Genomic DNA, 11,008 nt, shown 5'->3' with positions numbered 1-11,008 from the left:
TCTACCAGTTGAGGAGCTTCCTCTGATTCCATCCCTGTCCTTTCCTCTACCAGTTGATGATCTTCCTCTGATCCCATCCTTGTCCTCTACCAGTTGATGAGCTCACTTTGATCCTATCCCTGTCCTCTCTTCTACCAGTTGATGATCTCCCTCTGATCTCATCCCTGTCCTCACCTCTACCAGTTGAGGATCTCCCTCTGATTCCATGCCTGTCCTCTCCTCTACCAGTTGAGGATCTTCCTCTGATCCCATTTCTGTCCTCTACCAGTTGATGATCTCCCTCTGATCCCCTCCCTGTCCGCTCTTCTACTAGTTGATGGGCTCCATCTGATCTTATCTCTGTCCTCTCTTCTACCTGTTGATGATCTCCCTCTGATCCCATCCATGTCCTCTCTTCTACCAGTTGCTGATCTCCCTCTGATCCCATCCCTGTCCTCTCTTCTAGTTGATGATCTCCCTCTGATCCCAACCCTGTCCTCTCTTCTAGTTAATGATCTCCCTCTGATCCCATCCCTCTCCTCTCCTCTACCAGTTGATGATCTTCCTCTGATCCCATCCACGTCTTCTCCACTACCAGTTGATGATCTCCCTCTGATCCCATCCCTGTCCTCTCCTCTACCAGTTAATGAGATCTGACTGATCCCATCCCTGTCCTTTCCTCTACCAGTTGATGTGCTCCCTCTGATCCCCTCCCTGTCCTCTCTTCTACCAGTCAATTAGCTCCCTCTGATCCCATCCCTATCCTCTCCTCTACCAGTTATTGAGCTCCCCTCTGATTCCATCCCTGTCCTCTTTTCCACCAGTTGATGATCTCCTTCTGATCCCATCCATTTCCTCTCCCCTACCAGTTTATAATCTCCCTCTGATCCAGTCCCTGTCCTCTCTTCTACCAGTTGATGAGCTTCTTCTGATCCCATCCCTGTCCTCTCTTCTCTCTTTTACCAGTTGCATAGCTGCCTCTGATCCCATCCCCGTGCTTTACTCTACCAGTTGATGATCTCCCTCTGATCTTATCCCTGTCCTCTCCTCTACCAGTTGAGGAGCTCCCTCTGATGCCATCCCTGTCCTCTCCTCTACCAGTTGCATAGCTCCCTCTGATCCCATCCCCGTGCTTTACTCTACCAGTTGATGATCTCCCTCTGATCTTATCCCTGTCCTCTCCTCTACCAGTTGAGGAGCTCCCTCTGATGCCATCCCTGTCCTCTCCTCTACCAGTTGATGATTTTCCTCTGATCCCATCCCTGTCCTCTACCAGTTGATGAGCTCACTTTGATCCTATCCCTGTCCTCTCTTCTACCAGTTGATGATCTCTCTCTGATCCCCTCCCTGTCTACTCTTCAACTAGTTGATGGACTCCATCTGATCTTATCCCTGTCCTCTCTTCTGCCTGTTGATGATCTCCCTCTGATCCCTTCCCTGTCCTCTCTTCTGGTAAATGATCTCCATCTTATCCCATCCCTGTCCTCTGCCCTACCAGTTGATGATCTCCCTCTTATCCCATCCATGTCCTCTCCTCTACCAATTGATGATCTCCCTCTTATCCCATCCATGTCCTCTCCTCTACCAGTTGTTGATCTCCCTCTGATCTCATCCCTGTCCTCTCCTCTACCAGTTAATGTGCTCCATCTGATCCCCTCCCTGTCCCCTCTTCTACCAGTTGATGAGCTCCCTCTGATCCCATCCCTGTCCTCTCCTCTACCAGTTGAGGAGCTCCCTCTGATGCCATCCCTGTCCTCTCCTCTACCAGTTGCATAGCTCCCTCTGATCCCATCCCCGTGCTTTACTCTACCAGTTGATGATGTCCCTCTGATCTTATCCCTGTCCTCTCCTCTACCAGTTGAGGAGCTCCCTCTCATGCCATCCCTGTCCTCTCCTCTACCAGTTGATGATCTTCCTCTGATCCCATCCCTGTCCTCTACCAGTTGATGAGCTCACTTTGATCCTATCCCTGTCCTCTCTTCTACCAGTTGATGATCTCTCTCTGATCCCCTCCCTGTCTACTCTTTTACTAGTTGATGGACTCCATCTGATCTTATCCCTGTCCTCTCTTCTGCCTGTTGATGATCTCCCTCTGATCCCTTCCCTGTCCTCTCTTCTAGTAAATGATCTCCATCTTATCCCATCCCTGTCCTCTGCCCTACCAGTTGATGATCTCCCTCTTATCCCATCCATGTCCTCTCCTCTACCAGTTGTTGATCTCCCTCTGATCTCATCCCTGTCCTCTCCTCTACCAGTTAATGTGCTCCATCTGATCCCCTCCCTGTCCCCTCTTCTACCAGTTGATGAGCTCCCTCTGATCCCATCCCTGTCCTCTCCTCTACCAGTAAATGAGCTCCCCTCTGATCCCATCCCTGTCCTCTCTTCTACCAGTCGATGAGCTCCCTCTGATCCCATGCCTGCCCTCTCCTACACAAGTTAATGAGCCCCCTCTGTTTCCATCCTTGTCCTCTTTTCTACCAGTTGATAATCTCCCTCTGATCCCATCCCTGTCCTCTCTTCTACCAGTTGATGAGCTCCCTCTGATCCCATCCCTGTCCTCTCTTCTACCAGTTGCATAGCTCCCTCTGTTCCCATCCCTGTCCTCTGCTCTACCAGTTGATGATCTCCCTCTGATCCCATCCCTGTCCTCTGCTCTACCAGTCGATGATCTCCCTATTATGCCATCCATGTCCTCGCCTCTACAAATTGATGATCTCCCTCTGATCCTATCCCTGTCCTCTCCTCTACCAGTTGATCTCCCTCTTATCCCACCCCTGTCCTCTGCTCTACCAGTTGATGATCTCCCTCTTATCTTATCCCTGTCCTCTCCTCTACCAGTTGATCATCTCCCTATTATGCCATCCATGTCCTCTCCTCTACAAATTGATGATCTCCCTCTTATCTCATCCCAGTCCTCTCCTCTACCAGTTGATCTACCTCTTAACCCATCCCTGTCCTCTGCTCCACCAGTTGATGAGCTCCCTCTTATCCCATCCCCATCCTCTACTCTACCAGTTGATGATCTCCCTCTGATCTCATCCCTGTCCTCTCCTCTACCAGTTGAGGAGCTTCCTCTGATTCCATCCCTGTCCTCTCCTCTACCAGTTGATGATCTTCCTCTGATCCCATCCCTGTCCTCTAACAGTTGATGAGCTCACTTTGATCCTATCCATGTCCTCTCTTCTACCAGTTGATGATCTCCCTCTGATCCCCTCCCTGTCCTCTCTTCTACTAGTTGATGGGCTCCATCTGATCCTATCCCTGTCCTCTCTTTTACCTGTTGATGATCTCCCTGTGATCCCATCCATGTCCTCTCTTCTGCTAGTTGATGATCTCCCTCTGATTCCATCCCTGTCCTCTCTTCTAGTCGATGATCTCCCTCTGATCCCATCCCTGTCCTCTCCTCTATCAGTTGATGTTCTCCCTCTTATCCCATCCCTGTCCTCTGCTCTACCAGTTGATGATCTCCCTATTATGCCATCCATATCCTCGCCTCTACAAATTGATGATCTCCCTCTGATCCCATCCCTGTCCTCTCCTCTACCAGTTGATCTCCCTCTTATCCCATCCCTGTCCTCTGCTCTACCAGTTGATGATCTCCCTCTGATCCCATCCCTGTCCTCTGCTCTACCAATTGATGATCTCCCTCTGATCCCATCCCTGTCCTCTGCTCTACCAGTTGATGTTCTCCCTCTTATCCCATCCCTGTCCTCTGCTCTACCAGTTGATGATCTCCCTATTATGCCATCCATGTCCTCGCCTCTACAAATTGATGATCTCCCTCTGATCCCATCCCTGTCCTCTCCTCTACCAGTTGATCTCCCTCTTATCCCATCCCTGTCCTCTGCTCTACCAGTTGATGATCTCCCTCTTATCCCATCCCTGTCCTCTCCTCTACCAGTTGATCATCTCCCTATTATGCCATCCATGTCCTCTCCTCTACAAATTGATGATCTCCCTCTTATCTCATCCCAGTCCTCTCCTCTACCAGTTGATCTACCTCTTAACCCATCCCTGTCCTCTGCTCCACCAGTTGATGAGCTCCCTCTTATCCCATCCCCGTCCTCTACTCTACCAGTTGATGATCTCCCTCTGATCTCATCCCTGTCCTCTCCTCTACCAGTTGAGGAGCTTCCTCTGATTCCATCCCTGTCCTCTCCTCTACCAGTTGATGATCTTCCTCTGATCCCATCCCTGTCCTCTAACAGTTGATGAGCTCACTTTGATCCTATCCATGTCTTCTCTTCTACCAGTTGATGATCTCCCTCTGATCCCCTCCCTGTCCTCTCTTCTACTAGTTGATGGGCTCCATCTGATCCTATCCCTGTCCTCTCTTTTACCTGTTGATGATCTCCCTGTGATCCCATCCATGTCCTCTCTTCTGCTAGTTGATGATCTCCCTCTGATTCCATCCCTGTCCTCACCTCTATCAGTTGATGTTCTCCCTCTTATCCCATCCCTGTCCTCTGCTCTACCAGTTGATGATCTCCCTATTATGCCATCCATATCCTCGCCTCTACAAATTGATGATCTCCCTCTTATCTCATCCCTGTCCTCTCCTCTACCAGTTGATGATCTCCCTCTGATCCCATCCCTGTCCTCTGCTCTACCAGTTGATGATCTCCCTCTTATCACATCCCTGTCCTCTCCTCTATCAGTGGATGATTTCCCTCTGATCCTATCCCTGTCCTCTCCTCTATCAGTGGATGATCTCCCTCTGATCCTGTCCTCTCCTCTACCGCCCTCTGATCCTATGCTCCTATGCTCCCATCCCTATAACAATAGGCACCGATCTTCTCCCAGCATCAAGCCAGCGGCAACTTTCTCAGCCTCCCGCAGAAAAGGAAAAGGGAAAGTAGGCGTGCCGGCGAGGAGGGCTGGTGGCTGAAGGCGGCGCCTAATTGGCTGCCTAGGCTTAGGAATAATAGCGGTATGCAAATGAAGGGGGCGTGGTTGCGAAGGCAATGCAACTCCCTATGGGGTTGGTGGGCGCGTGTGTAGCTTTGGGGGATAGTTAGTGTGGATTCCACAGGGAAGCGGAGACAGAGCCAAGGCAGGCAGGAAGGGGGGCAGCTAGAGCACAGCATCCTCCTCCTCCAGCACCGGGGTAAGAGGAGCACTTCTCCCCGCACTGTGTACAATCACTGCTCATCTCCCTCGGAGCTCCGCACACTGTCCTAGTTGTTGGATACTGACACCGGATCATCACTTCTTGGCTCTGCCTCACACCAGGAACATGACATTGGCTGGATCCAAGCTGGCATCTCCAATCCGACCCATTGTTCACCCAACCTGCCTGTGATCTCCAGTCATCTGCCGTGTGTGTACTGGATGTGATCTCTTCTAGCCGGGCATTGTGGACCTCCTCCGGAACCTTCCTCTTCTTCTTCTCCTGGTTTAGGATTGTCACCCCACTCCTCCCCCCCCCCCCACAGAGGTCCCGGGGGGTGACCCCTGAGTGTGGCACTGCCAGGCAACGAGACAAGGGGAGCACCAGCCTGTAAGGTTCATGTTTGGGATTCAGGAAAGCATCCAGAGGAGTGGGAGCAGTATGAAGGAGGAGCCCCTCAGCAGCGGCATGAACGCTGTCCGGACCTGGATGCAGGGAGCCGGGGTACTGGATGCCAACACAGCCGCCCAGAGGTACGAGCCAGCGGATAGGTGATGGGGGTCAGGACATCACCTACCTGGGGGGAATGGGGGGCAACTACTGCTTGGGGTGAGGACATCACCTACCTGGGGGGAATGGGGGGCAACTACTGCTTGGGGTGAGGACATCACCTACCTGGGGGAATGGGGGGCAACTACTGCTTGGGGTGAGGACATCACCTACCTGGGGGGAATGGGGGGCAAATACTGCTTGGGGTGAGGACATCACCTACCTGGGGGGAATGGGGGGCAACTACTGCTTGGGGTGAGGACATCGCCTACCTGGGGGGAATGGGGGGCAACTACTGCTTGGGGTGAGGACATCACCTACCTGGGGGGCAACTACTGCTGGGGGGTGAGGACATCACCTACCTGGGGGGGAATGGGGGGCCACTACTGGGGTCAGATCATCACCTACCTGGGGAGAATGGGGGGTGCAACTACTGCTGGGGGGTGAGGACATCACCCACCTGGGGGGAATGGGGGGCAACTACTGCTGGGGTGTGAGGACAACACCTACCTTGGAGGGAATGAGGGGCAACTACTGGGGTCAGATCATCACCTACCCGGGGGGAATGGGGGGTAACTACTGCTGGGGGGACCTCTACGGTACTGCCTCTACCGGCCACATCTCACATCATCCTACCAGGGGCATTATTCTGTTATCAGGACGACGTGCTGTCATTACTAATCAAACACATACAAGTATAGAGATGTTATCAGGAACAAGCATGTATCGTTAAAAAAATAAAAAAAATATATATATATATATATATATATATATATATATATATATATATATATATATATATTTATATAGTTATCATTAGGGCGAGTTTTGTATAATTATACAACTACAAATGAAAACAATATATATATATATATATATATATATATATATATATATATATATTTGTTTAATTATAAATCATTAAAATAAACTAGTAAAAACAATATTGTATATCAGCTTAGTTATTTTTGGCTTGATGACTAGTAGAGATTAAGAAAAAAAAAAACATAAATGTGTATTTGTGTTTTTATGACAGGCAAGACTGGTAGCATTAGTTAGTGATTGATAAAAGCGGTTGACATGAGTATAGTAGTAAGTATGTAAAGTGCCTGAATCAAAGTTTCAGCACTTTCCCGTGCAAGAATAAAAGTTCTACATTGGAGCAAACAATCATCAAAATCTATCTATCTATCTATCTATCTATCTATCTATCTATCTATCTATCTATCTATCTATCTAGCTAGCTAGCTATCTATCTATCTATCTATCAATATCTGTCTGTCTCTCTATTAATTATTTATCAATTATTAATCACTCAATTTATATACTTAATTATCTTTCTGCTATATATCCTCTATCTATCTTTTTATCAATATTTGTATATTGTGTTATTGTATTAAAGCAAGGCATTTAGCAGTATAATGTGATATCTATCTATCTATCTATCTATCTATCTATCTATCTATCTATCTATCTATCTATCTATCTATCTATCTATCTATCTATCTATCTATCTATCTATCTATCCATCTCTGTATCTATCTATCTATCTATCTATCTATCTATCTATCTATCTATCTATCTATCTATCTATCTATCTATCTATCTATCTATCTATCTATCTATCTATCTATCTATCTATCCACCATCCACTTCTTTCTCTCCTGATCTCTGTCAATATATTTAAGTATAGAGATAGCATCTAATTATGTTCCAGTTGACCCTTGCCCCCCCTCCCCTCCATTCATATCTTAATAAATTTCAATCCCAATTACCTTTCAGCAGTTCAGAATTGCCACATAAATGTTTTAAAACTATGTTTCACTGAGGACAACCTATCCTTCCCTTTAATAAATCAGATAATTTATCAAGCATAATGTATATTTTATAAACGATGAGGCAGTGTCTGAACTCTAGGCAGGGAGATAAGATTGATCCCCTTGTATAGTGACATATAAATAGACAGGGGCCATTTTCTCTCTCTCTCCAGCCCTGGCTGGGTTTAGGATGAAATTAGCAGTCCTTTTTATGAATGTAACACCATAGGGCTTGATTTAAGAGGATAGCATTCGCTGCATTGTTTCAGAAATGTGTTTCCAGTCAATGCTGTAAACCACAATCTACAAATAAAACTTTTTGGAGTTGGATGGGAATGAATTAAGCCCAGGCTTAACCTCTTCAATTCGGCTGGATTTTAACTTTGAGATTTTCTTCAACTTTTACAGCTGGATTAAATTTGACATAAATATTCTTCTAAAACAATTGGAGGACTCTTAAATATTTCACACTGTCAACTGTAAAAAAAAAAAAAAAAAAAAAAAATCCTGATCTAGTACTTCAACTCAGGACCATAGTTATTAAGGCCATGACTAGTCTGCATAGTTTATATGTGTGAGATTAAGCAGCAGTGAAGTATTTTATGTAGTGGTTTTAAATCAACACTGAGAGGAGCTGGGATAAAGGCAATGCTTTATGATTTGGGATTGTGTTTGCTTTGGGGGTGTAAATTAAATGGGAGTGGGGCACAAAATAGAAGACAGTAAAATTAAGGAGGGGGGCAAAATGGGGTCAAAGAATGACTGTGGAGGTCTCTGCTCCTGATAAGTGAATCAAACTTATTACAGAACTGAAATAAAATTAGATTTGCCCTGACAGATTATGAATAAAGGGATTTATAATGCGTGGTACAGGATTACACAGCAGCAATACGTGTAAAGATTAGGTTAAAGGGTCTATAGAAATCAATAGAAACTAGATTGAAATCTCCAGGTAATAAAAATAGAAGTAGACTTTTTTTGGTAGCAGGAGGTGATGTGGGGTTAATACAAGACCTGTATATATTAAAATTGGGGTTCCCCCCCTTTGCCAAAAGTCTAATGCCCTCTCTCTGTATACAGTGGCGTGGGATTGGCAAGGGCACATTTTGAGAAGCAGCCCCCTTCCAATCTGAGGAAGTCCAATTTCTTCCACTTTGTCCTGGCCCTCTACGACCGACAGGGACAGCCCGTGGAAATTGAAAGGACAGCCTTCGTGGGCTTCGTGGAAAAAGAGAAGGTAAGAGCTGATGCCCAGGTGGCAATCTTGTCAACCAGTTTCCAGAGACAATTTGCTCACGATGCTTAAATTGGCCCTCTAAGTGCTGTCTGGAAAGAGCCGTCATTTTTTTAAAACCTTCCTATGAAGAACAGTATAAATGCAATGTTTTTGTATTATATTGTAAATGGTCTTTATAAGCCTTAAAACCATAGTATTTTAGAGAGATTCTACATAAAATAAATTAATTCAATTTTTAGAGGGATCTTGGTCAACTCTGAAATGGGCATTTCCAGTGCAAAGTGTTGTTGCCCTGGGACTAGATGTATTTTTTTATACTTATGCTTGCCCTCCTTTAGATAAGGTCCCCTTTCTACTCCTTATAACCCTTTCATTTATTAAATCATCCTATAATGTATTATAATTTAATGTATAACTGTCCTATTTTAAGAGTTTCATATGCTCATTTTATCAAAGATTCCCTCTTTCTAATAACCATACCTGCCCCATATCAATAATAATTCTTTAGGAGCTTCATATGCTTATTTTATCAAAGATTCCCTCTTTTTAATAACCATACCTGTCCAATATCAATAATAATTCTTTAAGAGCTTCATATGCTTATTTTAGCAAAGATTCCCTCTTTCTAATAACCATACCTGCCCCATATCAATAATAATTCTTTAGGAGCTTCATATGCTTATTTTATCAAAGATTCCCTCTTTTTAATAACCATACCTGCCCCATATCAGTAATAATTCTTTAAGAGCTTCATGTGCTTATTTTATCAAAGATGCCCTCTTTTTAATAACCATACCTGCCCCATATCAATAATAATTCTTTAACAGTTTCGTATACTCGTTTTATCAAACACTCCCTCTTTTTAACAACCTTACCTACCCCTTATCAATAATAATTCTTTAACAGTTTCATATGCTCATTTCACCAAAGATTCCCTCTTTTTAATAACCTTACCTACCCCTTAATAATTTGATGAAAAATATTGGTGAAATATAGATGCTGTATTAGAAATTTGGGTTTTATAAACTTCAAGGTGCATACAAGGATGACAAACGGATAGAAAACTCATATAAATGTAATAATAGAAATAATAAAAGCACCTATCTACATATGAAGTCCATACTTAAGTCAATGCCTACCAAATGTGTCTTCTGACCAAAGTCAATGCCTACCAAATAAAAATGTGGTGCTATGGTAATAATAGTCAACACATATTTCCTATAAGCTTACAGATGTTGTATTACTCTTTTATTATACGGTCTATTCCTCTTTTGAGCGATTGTTATATATTTTGCTCCATACAATGCAAGCGCAAAGCTAACATAACAGGAAGACTTTGTGCTATTTTTATTTTGAAGTAAAAAAAAAAAAATGGTCAAGGCTGTAAAATCAGTGCTATATCATGGCGATAACATAAGAACATACAGCTTAAAAATATAAATATACAAAAAATAGCGCACGGTATAATAATAATAATGTATAGTGTCTTTGTTAATTTTTTTTTTTTGTAAAAATCAGGAAACCAGCACTGAAAAGACCAATAATGGGATCCATTACCGACTCCAGCTGCTCTATAGTAACGGTAAGTATTGGAGGTTTAAAGTTCTCAATTAATTTTGACAACTAAGTTAAAAAAAAAAATACATAAAAAAAAAGTTTGGATAGGGATTGGAAATTACTTCGTGTGGTTGAATGTTGTCAGCATTCAGAAGACCCAGAATTATTCTAAATACAAAGCCATAATGTTACATGTACTACTATTTATTTGTTGCTATATCGAGTGTCGCACATGTTATCACATGCCTTCCTATTTTGTTTATTTAATATTCAATCAGCATATCACAGAGCTACCCTTTATAACTGCAATTATAACTGCAGTTCGCATTTACGTTTGGAGTCAATGGCTTTATCATTATCAAATTAAATGTATTTACAACCCAGAATTAATTAATCATTAAAAAGGTGGTGGACAGCTTGACTTAATATTATGTCTACAGGAAACAACAAATAAACAGAAATAAACACATGTTTTACATAGAAGAGATTACGGTGCAAAGTCGCAAATCTTTATTTTGAAGGCTATTTTGTCGCGGGTTAAACGCCCAGACAAGGCTGTGATTCCTGTAACCAGATCCCTCTGCGACATCTATACATCATTAACCCTTTGTCTGCCGCGGGCTGAAATGAATGCATTTTCTAGATGCCCCGTTTGCAGGACTGTAATGCTTTCACATACAACGGCTGTCATCTACTTTTATGGCAGACTGGGACACTGCTGATCACATTATCCGGCGACTTGTAACATATACTGGGGGG

At 44.0% G+C, this 11,008-nt stretch overlaps 1 protein-coding gene across 4 annotated transcripts in view; it reads left to right on the top strand.

The window, feature by feature from the left end:
- The first annotated feature begins 4,931 nt into the window (after window positions 1-4,931).
- Window positions 4,932-11,008, top strand: part of EBF1 (EBF transcription factor 1) — a 465,753-nt gene continuing 459,676 nt past the window's right edge. For all 4 annotated transcript variants that reach the window (XM_073621181.1, XM_073621179.1, XM_073621180.1 and 1 more), the window contains exons 1-3: window positions 4,932-5,622; window positions 8,536-8,692; window positions 10,211-10,274. In XM_073621181.1, the coding sequence (XP_073477282.1) occupies window positions 5,489-5,622; window positions 8,536-8,692; window positions 10,211-10,274 (355 nt within the window). In that variant the 5' untranslated portion in view covers window positions 4,932-5,488. The remainder of the gene's footprint in view (window positions 5,623-8,535; window positions 8,693-10,210; window positions 10,275-11,008) is intronic.

This window comes from Aquarana catesbeiana, linkage group LG03 (genome assembly GCF_042186555.1).
Source record: "Aquarana catesbeiana isolate 2022-GZ linkage group LG03, ASM4218655v1, whole genome shotgun sequence".
Classification (NCBI taxonomy): domain Eukaryota; kingdom Metazoa; phylum Chordata; class Amphibia; order Anura; family Ranidae; genus Aquarana; species Aquarana catesbeiana.
Note: the sequence above shows the minus strand (reverse complement) of the source record. Positions and strands in the feature narration are given on the sequence as shown.